The following is a 19360-nucleotide window of genomic DNA, read 5'->3' as shown; positions in this document are numbered from 1 at the left end:
TGGCACTGGAACGCCGGAGGCAGGACTGGAGTAGGATGGAAGGACTGGAGCAGGATGGAACAGGAACGCCGGAGGCAAGACGGAAGGACTGGAGCAGGATGGAACAGGAACACCGGAGGCAGGACTGGAGTAGGACGGAAAAGGAACACCAGAGGCAGGACTGGAGTAGGACGGAAGGACTGGAGCAGGAACACCAGAGGCAGGACTGGAGTAGGACGGAAGGACTGGAGCAGGATGGAACAGGAACACCGGAGGCAGGACTGGAGTAGGATGGAACAGGAACACCGGAGGCAGGACTGGAGTAGGACGGAACAGGAACACCGGAGGCAGGACTGGAGTAGGACGGAAGGACTGGAGCAGGATGGAACAAGAACACCGGAGACAGGACTGGAGGATGGAACAGGAACACCGGAGGCAGGACTGGAGTAGGACGGAAGGACTGGAGCAGGATGGAACAAGAACACCGGAGGCAGGACTGGAGTAAGACGGAAGGACTGGAGCAGGATGGAACAGGAACACCGGAGGCAGGACTGGAGTGCAGCAGGGGACACGGAAAGGACTGCGAGGCTGCTGCAGAGAGCACACGAGAAGGGACTGTGAGACTGCAGAGAGCACACGAAGAAGCGGGGCCCAGTGTGCTAGGAAACACAACGATCAGGCGCCTCCCTCAGGGGGAAGCGGCCTGATATGCCCCTGACTGGCCTGCCTTTGGTCAGGGGGTGCTTCCGGGTCAGGGCATAGCCGGAGCACAAGAAGCAGAAGGGAGACGCGGCCGCGGCCTATGGTGCATGCGCATTGCATGCAGAGACGCCGTCGGCCACGCACCTGTCAGAGGTGACCGCCGTGGCTGTCGGGCAGCGAGGGGCTGCGGCGTGGGAGCGATGGCCGGATGAGTATGCAGAGACGGCGTGGGAGCGGAGGCCGGGTGAGTATGTCGGAGCGGCATGACAATGTGATACTTATCTCCGACCGGCTCCCCCGCTGGCTATCGCTGGTCGTGCGAGATCGTCCAGTTCCATTTCTCGGCGGCAGCTTCCTGCTGGCGCCGACGAGTGATGCGGGCGGGAGGATGTCATTATCGCTGCATCTGAAAGGTAAGTAACGACCGCTGCTGCATCGCTGTGAGATCTGCCTGTTTGGCAGCTCACTAGCGACCATTTAGTGATGCACCAGCGATCCTGACCGGGTCATATCATGGTCGGGATCGCTGGTGCATCGCTAAATGTAAAGGGGGCTTTACTCGTGTAGGGGGTGTGGCTTCATCAAGAGCAATTTTCAGTGTTTTATTAAAAAGTATAAAAGCTAAGTAAGGACATGAGAATGAGAAGGGGGGGGGCAATGATGACTGCATATTCTTCCTAAGTTGCAGGGTATTGATGAATTTCCGTATATATGGTGTAATGATACTACGAATATGCTCACATTCAAAGTACCCTTCTAGAACTTTTCATTGTCACACACTGAGCTTTGCTACATCCATTAGGTCTGTGCAAGACACAGGCTGTGGGCTTTTCAACCCCCTCCCCTTCTAGCTCCACATTCTGTGTAACGTGATACTAGTTTATGTCCCTAAGGCCTGTTTCACACATCCGTTTTTGACCATCAGTCAAAATCCGCCGTTTTGGAGAAAAAACGGATCCGCCATTTTTCTTGGCAGATCCGTTTTTTTCCCCATTGACTAGCATTATTGGCGGATTTTGACTGATGGTCGTCCGTTGCATCCGCATGTCAGTGGATCTGCCAAGATTTTGGCGTCCGCTGACATGACCGGACGGACCCTGCAATGTTTTTTCGGGCCGCGGATAAGCCATGTACTGATTTAACCCCCAATTCTCTCTCTCTCCCGAATCTCGGCGGCCCATCGCGAGATCTGGGAGGTGGTCAACATCGCGCGATGGGCCGACCGGCCGAGATCGGGGAGGCGGACAAGATCGCGCGATGGCTCAGACGAGATCGGGGAGGCAGATCGCGCGGAAGTCGGGTAAGGAGACAGAGAGCCCATCGAGCGATATCGGCCCATCGCGCTATAGCACTTTCCACAACCCGCTGTCCCTTTAATTTACGCCGCTCACGGATCCGCAGACAACGGTCATCCGTACTTCGCTCAAAGGGGCGGATCAGTTTTTTCCCCCCTTTGGCGGATTTCAGCTGCACACACTGCGGATTCTGCTGTGGATCTGCAGCGGTTTTGGTCCCGTACAGTACCATTAAAATCAATGCAAAATGAAAACCGCTGTGCAGACAGTGCGGAATTTGCTGCGGTTTCAAAACCGCAGCATGTCAATTCTTTGTGCGGATTCCGCTGCGGTTTGGCCCCTGCTCCATGGCATGGAGCAGAATGCTGTAGATAAGCCCGTGATGGCGGTGCCGACAGCTGACAGTCGAAAAAATAGGTGAAAGATTCCCTTTAAGGAAAAAGGTTGTGGTCACTGAGCGAAAATTAATAAAATCATACACTGCACAGAGCCGGGAGAAGACCAGATCCAGTGTGTTCCTGCATTCACGTGTGGGAGAGTTTGTGATCTGTGAAAAGCTGAGAGTCGCGTTAGGATATATTCAGAGATCAGGAACTAGCAGCACTTTGGACGCAGGGCATGTTCGCTATGTCCAAAGTACTGCCGTCTATTGAACGCATGTGTTCACTGAATCTTGTGGATTCACCACATCCAATACATAGTATGAGTGAAATTTCTTTTGCAGAAAGAGAAATTGACATGCGGTCTGGAACGAAGCTCCGCATGTCTGTCTCCGCGGGTATCTCTGACACAGTGAACGTGGGATTTCCAAAAATCCCATCCTCTATGCTGTAACATCTGAACGCTGCAGCAGGATTGGTGGGACCTGTGATTGGCTGCCGTGGTCACTGCTGAAAACACGTGACCATGGCATGTTTTTTTTTATCTACCAAGCTAATGGTGACATTTTAATTTTGCCCAAACAACCCAAGTGAGGTCCACGGTGCTGAAAGTGGGGCAGCACAGGACAATGCAGAGTGATTGTAAGGGTACGTGCACACGCTGCGGAATGCTCTGCAGATTTGGCCGCGCGGATTTTGTAAAATACGCAGGTAAGTCTGCAGGTCAAAAGACCTGCGGATTAGCCTGCGGTTTTGCCCTGCGGTTTATCATCTCTACAATGGAGATAATAGACCGCAGCGGAATCCGCAGAAGGAATTGACATGTCAATTCTTTCTGCGGTTTAGAAACCGCAGCAAATCCGCGCCGTCTGCACTGCGGTTTTTGATATCCATAGGATATTATGGTACTGTACACCACAGCAGAAACTGCTGCGGATGCGCAGCGCCAAATCCGCAATGTGCACGTACCCTTGGTTTGCCCGGATTAGCCCCCACACGTGGGTTTTGGCCCTCCCACTGCAGAACACTATGTGGTTCCGGTTCTTTGGCGGCCTATCATTGGGAGCAACACGCTAGGAAGAAGTGAGTGGAAAACTGGAATCCGGGCAGTAACCTCCATGCTGCACTATTACCTCCTCTCTATGGCGGCACATACACACCATGACGTGTCACACCGGGAATGGGGGAAGGAGGGGCTGCGAGCAGATGCTTCCCGGGTCACGTCCATACAGCAGGCAGAAGGGGTGAGGAGGAGTAGTGAGGGAGGAGAGACTCCGCAGCAACAAGTCGCAGTCAGCGGCACGAGTCGACGCGCTTACCTCACCAGCCCATCCTCCCCTGCACGGATGACTGACGCCCCCCTCAGCCAATCACATAGCTTCCCGCCTCCCACGTCCGACGTCCTGTCCAGCGGCCCAGTCAGAACGCACCACGAGCAGCAGAGCCGGTGATAAAAAGCGCATGCGCGGAGAGCGGCCCTCACAGCGCCACGTCCCGTACACCGGATCCGTCATGTTGCCTTCTGCAGTACTTGTAGCGGTCTCCGCCTTGCTCGGTGCCTGTCTGACCCGGGCAGATATCACCGAAGAAAACGACGTGTTGGTGCTGAAGAAGGACACGTTTGATGAGGCGCTAAAAAACGATCACTTGCTGGTGGAGTTCTGTGAGTGAGCCGGGGGAATGATGAGCGCCGTGTGCTCTGGGTGGGACGTGGGGTACTGCAGGGGTGTATAAGCCCCCGTCACTTGCAGGATGGCACCCCCTAATTAGGGGGCACACCTGGGCGGGATAGAACAGGGCCACGTCCTGCCAGTGACTGACAGCGGGTTCAGCCAGTCAGCCAAGTCCTTCCACAGCTTCCTCCAATCAGGGAGTGGAGGGAGGGGCCTGAGGTTTGGTTGACGTGTACTTAGTAGTGAGGCTTGTCATCCTCGCTGGGAGTGACGTCTGGACTCTAGTGTGGGGGGCTGCTCCCCTAGCTTATGTGCCAGAGCCTTGTGTGGGGGGTATATGCTATGTATCCCCAGGGGTTGCCAAGATTGGTGCATACTGCCTCACCTGGGAAGGGGCACAGCCTAGTTGGTGCCTTGTCTGGTGATGCTGTGGTTATGACCTTTTGTGCCATAGATCCTGCACAGGTCTGGATGGGTGGGTTAACCTGCAGCCCACCCAGTGAATCCACACAGCGACTTGCTTGATCATCCAGGCTTCCCTGTCTGTAGCTGCAACTGTCACACTCCCAAGGAAATGAGGATGGCTTGTTTCTTTGACACTGTTGGCTTTTAGTTTGACCTCTTACTTGGGACTTCTGTCATGGCTGCAATGACTTGTTAGTACGAGATGACTTTATTGCCCCATTAGTCCGGTGGTAGAACTTGCTCTGCTGTACTGCTTGATGATTACCCAGCCATATCCCAGTATTACAAGGTTAGAACACCTAAGTGCTCAATTGTATCCAAACTGACCCTATAGCTTGGGTGGTATTTCCAAGGGTCTGGGCACTAACACATCTTTGCAGCAAGTGAATATGGCCTAGATGTACTGTGTGAATCGAGCACTTGCCTGAGGCCTTATAACTGGATATATATTCAAAGACTGTCTGCACAGGGACTGTTCAGGCAAAGTACAGGTGCACCATGGTTTGGCCATTTATATACACCTTCCACCTATCTATGAAGCCTGAGCTGTGGGTGATAAAAAAGGGGGAGGAAAAAAGAGCATGTGGCTGTGTATTAAATGATTGTTTGCCTGTACTTGATTTGAGCAGTCTGTGCTGACGAGTCTCTTTAAATGTGACATGTGAGTGCATTTCCTGTACTCACTATTGTGCAACTAGATCATGCCAGTGTTCTGGAGCATCTATTCCCTGCATGGAACTAATGGGCTGTGCAGCACTCCTCTGGCGTGGGTGCTGAAGTGAGATTCCACTCTGAATATTCTAACATCATGTCGGGATTTTACATAAGCTAGACTCTGGAATAAACTGTGAATAGACCGGTTTCTTGCAGGCAGTTCTGAAGGAGCCTTCCTGATATAAACCATGTTTCTGGAAGCAATAAAGTATGCTGTCTAAGCTGGAGTAGCACATGAGGGCTTCATTGATCTAGAGATTACTTACCGCATGTGGCTGAAGCTGCTGCACAATTAACTCGGTGGGCTCAGACGAGGCCTAATGTGTACCTGAAATCTTTAGAACGCTACTATGAAGTTGAAGTCCAGGGGTCCAATCTTCAGTACACCACTTCATGGAGCACACTAGGAGCTGGAGTGGGACCCATATAATGCATCCCTGCCTGAAATCAACGCTGTCTGGGTAAATTCTCTCCATAATGCCGCACTTGATAGAACATATTGCAAGTATTTCTGTCACTTATGGCAGGACAGTATTTTTTTGGCTGCTATATTAGTTTGGTGCCACTGAGCACTTGTATGGAGCCATAATATTGTGTGCTTGAGGCTACATACAGTAGAAGCTTGATACATGCATGTTTGTGCCATTAAAACTAGTAGTTGAGGTCTTCCAACTGAGGTAAACTGAGGCCTCACTTTGGTGGTCCTTGAGGCCTAGCATTTTTCACTTATCCAGTGGATTGGTAACAAATACATTATACTGTAATACACCTTACAGACCTGGATACTGTGTGAATGCAGAAGTGGCTGTAAAGGTTTCTTGACTCCATTTCCCATTGAAGCTGGAGCATGTTCTTAGAACAGGTCTTTCAAGTAAATGTGTAGATTGTAGGAGAGATGAGAGAATAAGTAAGCCATTCAGGAAACTTGCAACACAGAGGAGTCTAAACTATCCTCCACTCAGATGTAGGCAACAATGGGCCCTGAACACTCATCAAACTGCTAATGCTATAGCCCAAGCATTATTTGTGGCCTGGTGATCTGCAGTATGCTGCTTCCCTTAGGAATACACAAACTTGTTATGCACAGCTGTCTTTCTGTTTTTTTTTTTTTTTTTTTTGTTTTTTTTTCTTAGGACTAGGCATTAAAATAAATCCATCTTCAGCAATGTCTGTTCTCTGTAATGCTTAATGTGGGCAGATCTGCCTGAACTCTGGTTCTCTGCCATGGTGGCATTAATGAAACCATTCATAAGAGGATCTGAACTATTTCCATGGCCCATTTTCCTATGACACTGATCTGAGTGTTGGTGATCAAGAATTGCTATATATATAAAAAAAAATATTTTTTTTTTTTAATTACAGATGCTCCTTGGTGTGGGCATTGCAAAGCTCTTGCTCCAGAATATGAGAAGGCTGCTAGGAAACTAAAAGAGGAAGGATCAACAATCCGATTGGCCAAGGTAGATGCTACTGAAGAGTCAGAGTTGGCACAAGAGTTCGGTGTTCGAGGGTATCCAACAATAAAGTTTTTTAAAAATGGAGACAAATTATCACCTAAAGAATATTCCGGTAAAGTCTCTACCTCTTGTTTTTTTTTTTTTTTTTTGTTTGTTTTTTTTTGTTTTTTCTAAATCTCTACAGATGATGCTGGGGTTTGCATTGTGAGTCACTCTCTCCTTTTATAGCTGGCAGGGAGGCAGCTGACTTTATCAATTGGCTGAAGAAACGCACTGGTCCAGCTGCTACCACCTTGGCAGATGATGCAGCTGTTGCTGCTTTGGTTGAGTCCAGTGACGTCGCAGTTGTTGGGTTCTTTAAGGTAAACTTCTTTCCTCACTGGTGCCAAGTGTCTTTAGGAGTGATTGTGTTGCAAGTCAGAGGATTTGTCTGGTCATCCAGTTTGTAGAATCGACAGTCTTCTACACCATTAAAATGAACATGCCACCAGGAGTGACCATAAACACTTGCTTCACTTGCTCCATATTACTCTTCTAGATTACCATATATACTTGTGTATAAGCGGACACCCCCCTAAATTTGCCACAAAACTGGGAAAACTTATTGACTCGCGTATAAGCCTAGGGTGGAAAATGCAGCAGCTACTGGTAAAGTTCAAAAATAGATACCATTAAAATTGAGATCAGCAGTAGGTTAAATGTTTTTGAATAACCCTATTGAATCAGGAGCCCCATGTAATGCTCCATACAGTCCATGATGGCCCCATAAGATGCTCTGTACAAAACATACCCCATATAATGCTCCATACAGTCCATGATGGCCCCATAAGATGCTCTGTACAAAACATACCCCATATAATGCTCCATACAGTTCATGATGGTCCCATAAGATGCTGCACAAAGGTTAATAATGCCCCCATAAGATGCTCCATAGAATATGCCCCATATGCTGCCACATAAGGTATTTCATAGATTATGCTCCATAGTTTATGCCCCCATATATTGCTGCTGCCATTGCAAATAAAAAAAACATACTTGCCTCTCGTCGCTGGGTACCCAGTGCCGGTGTCCTGAGCAGGTGGGGACAGGTTCTGACGTCACCACTGGCTCAGGATCCCAGCACTGGTGATATTGCCAATCCCTGCTCCATGGCTGCGTGTCGCTCTGTCTGCTTGGTCCCTCTGTCAGTGACTTTCAGGCAGAGGTCGCAGCACACACTATCTACGTAACGTGCCCTCTGACCTGAACATCAGTCAGAGGATGTGGAGGAGAGGATAGCAGCGATGGACAGGTGAATATAGCTTGTACTTGGCCCCTCATGGCAAGGTCTCTGCAGCTCCCCTGCTTCTCCTGGTCTCCGGCTCCTGCCTTCAGTGGACACATGGTACCGCTCATTAAAGTCATGAATATGTGCATATTTATGACTTTAATGAGCAGTACCATGTGACTGCTGAAGGAAGGAGCCTGAGGCCAGGAGAAGCAGGGGGCTGCAGAGATACGGGGGGGGGGGTCAGTATGATCTGACCCCCCCCCCCCCGGCATATGACTCGTGTATAAGCTGGGGGGGGGGACTTTCAGCCCCAAAAAAATGGGCTGAAAATCTCTGCATATATACAGTAACAATTTCTTACATCTTTAGCAAACAGCCCAGGTGGTTGAAAAATGGCTTAAGACTGCAATCATGTTTGCATAGATTATAATGGGAGGCAGGGGGGAGATGACACCTGTGACCATATCTTAAGGCCCCATTAAACATAAAAATGTCCCAGCGATCCCACCAATGATCCAACATGGATGGGATGTGTACCTTAGTTACCAGCTCCCGGCATCAGCGCGCTGGTAACTAAAGTACACAGCAACGCCGCCTGCTCGGAGTTGCTGATCGCTGGTGAAGCTGTCTGACATCTCACCAGCGATCCTGACAAGTTGATATCGTTGTCGGGATCGCTGATGAGTCGCTATGTGTGATGGGGCCTTAACTTTGGCACCTGACTTTAAACACAGGCTTCCTGCACCACCACAAATCAGTTGAAAGATAGAGATGTGTTATCATGCTTGGTACACCAGTCAGCCATTGCAAGTATATTATCTTGACTAAGAGGTGATGGGGCAGGGGTGAATATGGCTGACGGTTGGTGTTATCAAAACTAACCCCCCCCCCAATAAAAATTATTTGGGGGGGGGGAAGAGTTAGAATATCCGTGCTACTCCTTAGCAACAGACATGTTACATAGAAGCTGGGTTTTACCACTAGTTTATATGGTGCTTGATGGTCATTACCCTTCTAGCATGGCAGACAACCTGCAACTGCACAGTTGTCAGTAAGCTACATGTGATGTGCAGTCTCACGCAGTCCTGGAGACTATGGCCCTGATTTCTCAAGACTGGCATTTTTCATGTTGTCACATGGTCCCTTTTTTTTTTTTTTTTTTTTTTTTTTTTTTTTTTTTTACACCCCTTCAAATCAAATGTCAGTCAACTGGTTTGTGGTTTAAGGGTTGTCATGAGTGAGGAGCATGCGATGCCACACATGCTATCCTCAGTTCCACCTACTTATCAGAGCTGGACAAAAATGGCATGGTAATACCATAAGTTGCCATTTTAGTGCAGTCTTAACTGTGTCAAAACTTTTACTCTTAAAAAAAATTCTGGCACAAACTGCTTTTGGTGTAAATTTTGAATCTGGCCATATGAAGTCTTACAGCCACCACTGTTTAAGTCACTGCCCTGCCTAGTGAGACTCCACCCCAATGATTGGAAGCTGATTGCTGCTGGGGAATAAAGCTAACTTATTCCTGGCAGCAGGGGATTCAGTGTCAGAACACTAACCTGCAGGTTGTAATCTTACATGATGGGTTCCCTTTAAAACTATATGGCTGGTATATGCTGTAACACTGCATTTCAGAGATGACCATGGTTAATGGTTGCCAGTGACTGAGTCAGCCACACAGGAGACTAGACAGGCAGCTTCCTGGATTGATGGATCTCTATATGCACAAGGAGACACTTGTCACTCCAGGGCTGTTCAGCATGGACACACTGCTGAAACCCACCTGTCCAACTAGACTTCTGTGTGGTTCTCTTCTCAGCGGCTTTTACACTGACCTCAGCTACACTTCTCTAACTTCAATGCTGTGGTGTTTTCAGCCACTGTCTGATTCATACATTCTGCCTGTTCCACAAGCAGTATCAGCCATCAGGCTCCCTTTTAAAATTGTGCTATTGAAGCCTTCCTGACTTGTTGGTTAATCTTGTTTGGCACGTCTCTGCAGTTTACTTTTTTCTCTTCTGCACAGAACCAAGAGTCTGAACTAGCTAAGGCATTCCTGCTGGTCGCAGATGCTGTGGATGATATTCCATTTGGTATCACTTCCAGTGATGATGCATTCTCAAAGTATGATGTTGATAAGGACAACATTGTTCTTTTTAAGAAGGTGAGGATGTCACATGATCTAGAACTGTTGGCTACTAGACTGATGCAATCTGATTACTTGCGTGAGTCCTTATCTAATGGAAACCACTTTACTTAAAACATCTGCCAAATCTCAGCAGGTGAAAAATCAATCACTGCCTGAAATGCTTTTTTGGCATAATGTGTGAAAACTGCTTCTTGGAGTTTGCCAGGCACAAGGGATATCTGCTTAGTCTAGTAGGATGTGGGGGGATATCTAGGAGCTTTCTATTATAGGCTGCTGAACACAACCAGGTCACTAAAATTGGAATTTCTTTCATCTCTTCAGTTTGATGAAGGCAGGAATAACTATGAAGGGGAAGTGACAAAGGAACACATCTTGAACTTCATAAAATCCAACCAGCTGCCTTTAGTCATTGAGTTTACTGAACAAGTAAGATGTCTAAACTTTGACTGCAAACTGGATCTGCAGCTGTAGTGTCTGACTCTTAAAATCTGGCACACACTTTGTGGTCTAGATATGTGTTGCTCATGATTGTCTTCATGTCGTCTTTAGACTGCACCAAAGATCTTCGGTGGAGAGATTAAGACACACATTCTCTTGTTCTTGCCAAAGAGTGCATCTGACTACCAAGACAAACTGGAAAACTTTAAGAAGGCAGCCACAAGCTTCAAGGGAAAGGTATGGATGTGTGGACACTAATACATAATGCCCAACTCTAAACCTTGTTCTACTTCAGAATTTGTCTAATGGTTTTGGTTTCTTTCTCAGATACTTTTCATCTTCATTGATAGTGATCATACTGACAACCAACGTATTCTGGAGTTTTTTGGCTTGAAAAAGGAAGAATGTCCTGCTGTTCGATTGATCACTTTAGAGGAGGAGATGACAAAGTACAAGCCAGAAACTGATGACCTTTCAGCTGATAAAATCAAGGACTTCTGTGAACGTTTCTTGGATGGAAAAGTCAAAGTAAATCTACTCTTGAATCAGTTGCTTTATCTAAGCCCAACCCCCCCCCCCCCCCCCCCCTTTTTGTGATGGTCTTTGCTAGATGTGCTATATGCAGAACTCGTGTTTATTTGGAGCTTTGTTCCCTTCGTAGCCCCATCTTATGAGCCAAGATATCCCTGATGACTGGGATAAAAATCCAGTGAAAGTGTTGGTTGGGAAGAACTTTGAAGAAGTGGCATTTGATGAGGAGAAGAGTGTATTTATTGAGTTCTGTGAGTACAGACTACCTATTCAGTTCCCCCCCCAAAAAAAAAAAATTTGTGTACATGCCTAAAATGATACTTGCCTCCTATTTAGATGCTCCCTGGTGTGGTCACTGCAAGCAGCTTGCACCAATCTGGGACCAATTGGGGGAGAAGTTCAAGGACCATAAGAACATTGTCATTGCAAAAATGGATTCCACAGCCAATGAGATTGAAGCTGTGAAGATACACAGCTTCCCTACACTGAAATACTTCCCAGCTGGAACAGATAAAAAGGCAGTTCATTAATTCTTCTTGCCTTAAAATCCACAATTCTTTACACCTTTTGTGTTGGTGCGCTAACTACATAGTTTGACTAATAAAATCTGTTCACTAGGTGGTTGACTACAATGGTGAGAGAACGTTAGATGGATTTTCAAACTTCTTGATAAGTGGAGGGCAAGATGGAGCAGCTGATGAGGTGAGATTGCCTATACAGTCTAACTTGTGTGTAGTCTGCATTTTGTCACAATGATCATGCTTTCCTTTTGTACAATTTGTAGGATCTTGAGGATCTGGAAGAGGCTGATGAGCCAGATCTTGAAGATGATGAAGATGACCAACACAAAAAGGATGAATTATAAGGATCATAAGTTTAATACTGTAACAACCAGAAGACACTAAGAGTGGAGGGGGATCAACAACTTTTAAGAATGTATTGTCAGTGCTCTGAAAAAAAAAAAAAAAAAAATCCAGGGAAACTATCTGAATCTGTATAGTAGGGTCTTTATTGTGGGGGGGGGTAAAGGGAGCTTTGGCCTTGTGTTTTGTGTTTAACAGTCTTGGGTTTTTTATAATTTTTTTTTTTCTTGCCCTGATGAAGTTTGGCACTCTGCTTCCTGTGTTTTTTTTTTTGTTTTTTTTTTTTTTTTTTTTCTTTAAATGGAACAAATACAAATCTGCATGGCAGGTGACCTGAAAGGGCTGTCCTCCACCCCCTCCCACCCCTATCTCAGCCACTCTTGGATGAGACTAAGTTGGGCTGTATGTGCAGTAATGTCTCCTCACTTTCAGCACCTTTTCATGCTGCCCTTGAATGGTCTTTGGCAGCTTTCAGTATTTGATGCAGTGTGAAGGCTTCCCTGGTAAAAAGCTCCCAGTGGATACATCCCCCTCCACTGGTACTTTAATTAATTAATGCCATTTGTGTTTTCTCCTTTCTTATGGGACCCCAGCCTCTGAGATTGCAACATATGACACACTTATTTTTTTTATTTTTGGTGGGTTTGTCACTAAAGGTTTGAACTGTCTAATTTTGAAAGCATTCCATCATATTTAAGTTGGAGCGTGTTGGCCAAATAAAAATTTTAATAAAACATGCTGGGTTATTTGTCTGAGCTCTTGCCATATTTGGTAGCATAGTCAACTCCAAATGTTTCTAGAAATTCTATTATGACCTTTACTTTTCTACATAGCATCAATGCTGTGGTTAAAGCAGATCTGTCACAAGAACCAATGTTGCCAGTGTAGGTTCATTACACTATCAATGCTTGTTGGAATGTATCATGTTCCCAACAAACGTGACATTTACAGTCTCAAACTTTTTTTTTTTTTTTCTCTGTAGAAATGGCTCCCCCCCCCCCCCCCCCCCCAGTCAACATGAGGGTCACTTGTTTCTTGAGAACTGTCAGTAATTAACAACTCCATGAGACAGATGCATAGCAGAAGCCTTCTGATCCTGCTCCCAACTCCCTCCCCTTTAAATAGACTTGTTTAGCCAGTTCTGGAGTGTAAACACTGATCCAATAGAACCTGCTGAGTGTCACGGATCTTGTACACGGATCTGTTTTCCATGGCTGTGTATAAATGCATGAAACTAAGTCCCAGGGGCTGAGTGAGGGCCTGCACATGACAAGTGAATGCAACTTCAGGAGGTGGTTCCACAAGCTCATGCTTCTTCAATACCCAGTTTAATCTCCTTTTCATGGTGTGAATTTTGTGGTAAAAATGGCTTTGCAATATTACTTGTGATGCCAAACTTTAATACAGAGACTCTTACCATTTAAGATCAGTTCTTAAAACAACTTGAAGCTGCAATTGTCTGTTTTTGTTTTTTTTTTTTTTTTTTTTTGTTTTTTTTCTATATGCAGCAATGCTGTGTATAGCAGAAGCGGTCTCCTTTTGAAGCATGCCACGGGCCGTTTCAAGGGAGCTCTAATTAAAAGCAAAGATGTCAACAGACTTCCCCATGGTAACAATCACAGGTGCCCTTTGCTCCACCCCCAATTATTGGGACTGGTTGTGTATTACCACCATTATCTGCAAAGTATGAGGTGGGATCACTCCATGCATGTGCTGTGGATGTCATGAAGGGGTTAAAAGGAATCTATTAACCCTTTGAGCTATTATGGGTTGTAGACGAAATTGGTCATACAGGTGTGCCTCCTGGATGATGCCTTGTTCAGTAAAAATCATTTATAGCTTTTGATATTCTAGGCTGTGGGGTGCACACTACCTGGAAGATGAGACTGCCTCCAGTCATTATACAACATTTCCCCTTCTCTTCAGTGTCCATTTTTTGATGTCATGTCCTCAGCCAGAGTCCTGTGCTTGCAAATTCTGCTTGCTGTCTTCTCTGCACTGTTCCGCCCTTCTGTGGTGGCTATCTTCAATTCTGATGTGTGCAGGCACCAGAGTCCTGATCTTCCAGGCCCTGTGCAGCCCCCACAGTGCATAGACACAAGATTTTTTCCAGCCACACATGACTTCAAAGGGATGCCTGAAGGGAAGGAGAAATCTTGTGTAAGGAAGACCAGAGATGGGCTGTCCAAAAGACAAGCCTATGCCCCATAGCCTGGAAAATCAATGCTATAACAAGGCATCATCCAGGAGGCATACTGATATGACTTGTTTCAGCTGTATGCCCATATTAACATTTAAGGGTGAAAGAGTCACTTCTACCTCTTAATGTCCAATGACTGACAGCCCACCTTGGCCGGGTGTCTGTCATGCAGTGACAGTTCTGTGCTGACACAGCTAAGAGGCATGGGAAGCAGGGCAAGGCCACACATCTTCATCACCCAGATCGCTGTGATCAGTCAATCTGACTGACCACAGCATGATCATGCAGGAAATGCAGAGATATGAACACCCCCTGCCTGATCAGTGCAGCAGCTCAGCTCTACCAGTGGCTGAGTGTCTGCACTGAAGGTCAGTGTTGGTGCTGCCCCTTAACACCCCCCCCCCCCCTAAATGCTACGTGCAATTGCAACATTCAGGAGAAAGGCAGAGGGACAGGAACACACTCTCCTTCAGATCAGTGGGGCCTGATCGTTGCCATAGTGACCCAGGGTCACCAAGCTATGGAAAGCTGAGACTATGCTCACAGCATGGTGTCAGAAGCTTTCAATGTAGGTGCAATGCATTATACCAGCAATCAAAGGGGGAAAAAAAGTCCCATAAAGAAACTAAAGTGAAAAATAAGTAAAAATATTACACTAATAGCATATTTATGTAAATAAAGTACACATCTGGTGTCAATTGTTTCCAGAACAACCCATCTATGAAAGTTAACTAGTTTAACCCCTGCAGAGAACGATGTAGAAAGCAAACAATGCTTTATCATACCACTTGGGTGAAAAAAATGGAATAAAACGTGATCAAAGAGACATGTAAATAAAAATGGTATAGCTGAAAACTCCATCTTGTACTGCCAAAAACAAGCCACCATCTCCATTGGTGTAAAAATAAGTTCTAAAGCAATGCAAAAATTATCTAAGTTTTTATTGCATAAAAGCATGAACACAATTATATAAATGAGGTATTGCTGTTATGGTACTGACCCGAAGACTAAAGCTGTCTAATCAATTTTACCACATACAAAATTGGGGAGGAGAATACTGACTTGCTGTTTTTGTTCATTCTTCTTCCAGAAAAATCAGAATAGAAAACGATCAAAAAATGTCATGTGACCAAAAATGGTACCAATAAAAACAACTTGTCCCATGAAAAAAACAAGCCCTCACATGACTGGGCGAAAATATGGAAAAATTATAGCTCTCAAAATATGGCAATGCAAAAAGTAGTTTTTGCAATAAAAGGGTCTTTTAGTGTGTGACAACAGTCCAACATAAAACCCTATATAAATTTGGTATCGCTGTAATCGCACCAACTCCAAGAATAAAGTCACCTAAATCTTATACTGCATGAGGAATGGTGAAAAAAATAAAACCAATTTCATTTTTCCTCCCAAAGATAGCAGTAAGACTTGGCGCACATTTATCCTGCTCTGAGCGCTTACACCGGGGTTTCAGTGTAAATCTCCGAAATATGTGATTCAGACGGAACTCCTGGTGAAAAATTCCCTTTAAAGAGGCAAATGGAGGCACTGTGGACTCCGTATGGCCTATGATCCAGTGATATCCGTCTTTTTAGGATTGCATAAAAGTACCGTCGGCCACAGTTTTACACACCTCTGAAAAGGACACCACTGAACAGAGACCAGACGGAGTCCAGAGTAACTGTTGCCGCATTATAGCAAGTAGATTTCTTGGGAGTCTCATCTGAATCATGTCACTTGGAGATTAAGATGTAAACCCCGATATAAGCTCTGTGTAGAGCCCCAGATAAATGTGATCCCAAACATTATGAAAATGTTCCCAATAAAAGCTTCAACACAATCCCAAAGAAAAAGCCCCCACTCAGGTCTGTCATTTGTTAACGGAAATATAGGGGCTTCAACATTAGGCCGGTTTCACATTTGCGCTTCAGGGCGCAGCGACGGCCTGTGCACGGCTGCCGCTAAGCCCCGCCCCCTGCCATGCCTCCGCCGGTAGCTCCGCCTCCGGGCACATGACGCTGCATGCGTCCCCTATCTTTATCACTGAGGATGCAGGCCGTGCGCAGTATGCATTGGGCGGCGCCTGCGTCCTTTTGACGGTGCGCCAAACGCAACCTGTTGCAATTTGGTTGCGCTCGGCGCACCGTCAAAAGGACGCAGGCGCCGCCAAACGCATGCTGCGCACGGCCTGCGTCCTCAGTGATAAAGATAGGGGAAGCATGACGCATGCAGCGTCATGCGCCCGGAGGCGGAGCTACGCTACCGGCAGAGGGGCGGGGCTTAGCGGCGGCCGTGTGCAGGCCGTCGCTGCGCCCTGAAGCGCAAATGGGAAACCGGCCTTACTGGTAGCACAAAGGCTCTAGAAAAGCAAAATGGCTCCTCACCCCCTAAAAGAAATTCAGCAAATTCTGTGCTCCCAAATCCAAATGCCCCCTCCCTTCTGACACACAGTGTGCATAAACCACCTTTAGTGTCCACATGTTTGACGGCTATAACTAAAAAAATGGGGTCACTTGAGGGGGGATTCTGCTTTTCTAGCACTTAGGCCAGGGTCAGACTTGCGGGTGCAATGTGAGAAACTTGCATCAATACCCGGCACTTGGGACCGAAGTGTGCGGCTGCATTGAAATACATGGCAGCCGCACGGTCCGAGTGCGGGCGGCAGTGTTTGGTATTAATGCGAGTTTCTCTCATTGCATATGCAAGTCTGACCCTGGCCTTAGAGGCTGTGTATATGGAGTCAGCAAACTATTTTAGGAAAATTTGCGCTCCAAGAAGCAAATGGCGCTCTGTCCCAATTCTCGCCGTGTGGCTAATCGGTACTGTACAGCCACATATGGGGTATTTCTACATTCAGCAGACATTGTGGGTCAAATTCAGGTGCCATTTTTACCAATTTTCCCATGTGAAAGTGTAAAATCTGGGGCTAAAACAAAATTTTTGTAGTAAAAATGTACCGTAGTTATTTTTTCTTCATTGCCCAATGGTATAAAATTCTGTGACACATCTGTGGTGATAATATGATAACTGCACCCCCAGATTAATTCATCAAGAGGTGTATTTTGTAAAAATGTGGTCACTTATGAGGAGCTCTGCTGTTCTGGCACCTTGGGCTCTCCCAGTGGGTCATGGAACCCTCAAACCATGATAGTAAAATCTGCACTTTAATATTGTGCTCCTTCCTTTCTTAGCTTTGCACTGTGCCTCAAAAGTATTCCATTACATGCATGGTATTGGAACACTCAGGAGAATTTGCACAACAAACTGAGAGGTCCATTTTTTCCTATTAGCCCTTATAAAAATTAAAAATGTTGGGGCTAAAACAACATTTTAGTGGAAGAAATGTAATTTATTCTTTCTTCACTGCCCAATAGTATAAATTTTTATGATGCACATGTGGTGTCAATATGATCACTGCACCCCTAGATGAATTAATTAGGGAGTGTAGTTTGTAAAATGAGTTCACATATAGGGGGTTTCTGTTGTTGTGGAGCCCCAAGGGCTCCACCAATGTGACATAGCACCCTCAAACCATTCCAGCAAAATCTGTCGAGCTTTGCACTGTGCCTCAAAAGTAGTTTTCACCCACACATTGGGTATTGGCACACTCAGGAGAAATTTCACAACAAATGTTGGTGTCCATTTTTTCCTTTTACCCTTGAGTAAATAAAAAATTTGGAGCTGAAAGAAACATTATGCAGGAAAAATATTTTTTTACTTTCTTATCTCTATTTTATAAACTTCTGTGAAGCACCTGGGGGTTCAAGATGCTCACCACACATCTAGATAAGTTCCTTGAGGAGTTTAGTTTCCAAAATGGGGTCAGTTGTGAGGGGTTACCACTGTTTAGGCACATGAAGGGCCCTCCAAACGTGACATGGTGTCCGCTCTTGTTTACAGCCAATTTTGTGTTTAAAAAGTCAAACATTGCTCCTTCCCTTCTGGGTCCTGCCGTGCACCCAAACAGTGGTTTTCCTCCATACATGCAGTTTCAGCTTACTCAGGAGAAATTGCACTGCAATATTTGAGATTGATTTTCTCCTGTTACCCTTGTGAAAATTAAAAAAAATGGTACTAAAAGATCATTTTTATGGAAAAAAATGTGATTCGTTTTATTTTCCCAGCTCTACATTATAAACATCTGTGAATACCTGGGGGTTCAAGGTGCTCACCAAACATCTAGATAAGTTCCATTAGGGGTCTATTTTCCAAAATGAAGTCACTAGTAGGGGGGTTTCCACTGTTTAAGCAAATCAGGGGCTCTCCAAATGTGACATGGCAACCGCTAATTATTCCAGCAAATTTTACATTCAAAAAGTTATACGGCGCTCCTTTGCATGCCCTGCTGTGCGCCTAAACAGTGGTCTTCCGACGCACCTAGAGTACCGGTGTACTCAGAAGAAATTGTACAACCCCTTTTAGGGTCTATTTTATATTGCTGTCCTTGTTAAAATAAAAAAAATTTGGGGCTAAAAGATAATTTTTGTGGAAAAAATTTGATTTTTAATTTTCATGGCTCTGCGTTATAAACTTATGTGAAGCACCTGGGGATTCAAGATGCTCACCAAACAGCTAGATAAGTTCCTTGAGGGGTCTAGTTTTCAAAATGGGGTCACTTGTGGGGGAGTTTCCACTGTTTAGGCACATCAGGGGCTCGTCCGCTCTCGATTACAGACAATTTTACGTTCAAAATGTCAAACAGTGCTCCTTCCCATGCGAGCCCTGCCATGCGTCCAAACAGTGATCTTTCTCCACAAATGGGGTATTGGCGTTCTCAGGAGAAATTGCACAACAAATATTGGAGTTCATTTTCTCCTGATACCTTTGAGAAAATAAAAACATTGGGTCCTAAGTAAATTTTTTAGGAAAAAAAGTTAATTGTTAATTTTTTCCTCCTACATTGCTTCATTCCTGAAGGGTTAGTAAACTTCTTGAATGTAGTGTTGAACACCTTGAGGGGTGCAGTTTTTAGAATGTTGTCACTGCGGTAGTTTCTGTCATACAGACCCCTACAAATGTGATGTGGTCCCTAAAAAAATGGTTTTGTAAATTTTGTTGAAAAAATGGGAAATCACTGGTCAACTTTTAACCCCCTATAACTTCCTAACCAAAAAAAAATATGTTTCAAAAATTGTGCTGATGTAAAATAGACATGTGGGAAAAGTTATTAACTAGTGTGTCTGTAAAAAGTCATGGTGCACTTTTGACCAGTCACTGGAAAGCAACAAAAAGCGATAGAAATTTGAA

General features: G+C 45.6%; 1 protein-coding gene and 1 long non-coding RNA gene across 2 annotated transcripts in view; one reads left to right on the top strand and one right to left on the bottom strand.

The window, feature by feature from the left end:
• LOC141100022 (uncharacterized) overlaps nucleotides 1-3651 on the bottom strand; it is a 109029-nt gene extending 105378 nt beyond the window's left edge. Inside the window, exon 1 of the long non-coding RNA XR_012234573.1 lies at nucleotides 3490-3651. This is a non-coding gene — a long non-coding RNA (uncharacterized lncRNA). The remainder of the gene's footprint in view (nucleotides 1-3489) is intronic.
• A 151-nt stretch (nucleotides 3652-3802) lies between these two features.
• P4HB (prolyl 4-hydroxylase subunit beta) lies at nucleotides 3803-12650 on the top strand. Its single transcript, XM_073588198.1, has 11 exons — nucleotides 3803-4019; nucleotides 6571-6777; nucleotides 6894-7027; nucleotides 9962-10099; nucleotides 10406-10510; nucleotides 10634-10759; nucleotides 10850-11050; nucleotides 11184-11304; nucleotides 11390-11571; nucleotides 11672-11755; nucleotides 11838-12650. The coding sequence occupies exons 1-11, from the start codon at nucleotides 3818-3820 to the stop codon at nucleotides 11916-11918; spliced, it is 1581 nt and encodes a 526-aa protein (XP_073444299.1). The 5' UTR covers nucleotides 3803-3817; the 3' UTR covers nucleotides 11919-12650.
• The last annotated feature ends 6710 nt before the right edge of the window (nucleotides 12651-19360 follow it).

This window comes from Dendrobates tinctorius, unplaced genomic scaffold, assembly GCF_039654945.1.
Source record: "Dendrobates tinctorius isolate UK_male_01 unplaced genomic scaffold, ASM3965494v1 ptg000103l, whole genome shotgun sequence".
Taxonomy (NCBI): domain Eukaryota; kingdom Metazoa; phylum Chordata; class Amphibia; order Anura; family Dendrobatidae; genus Dendrobates; species Dendrobates tinctorius.
This window is presented reverse-complemented; position numbering and strand designations above follow the sequence as displayed.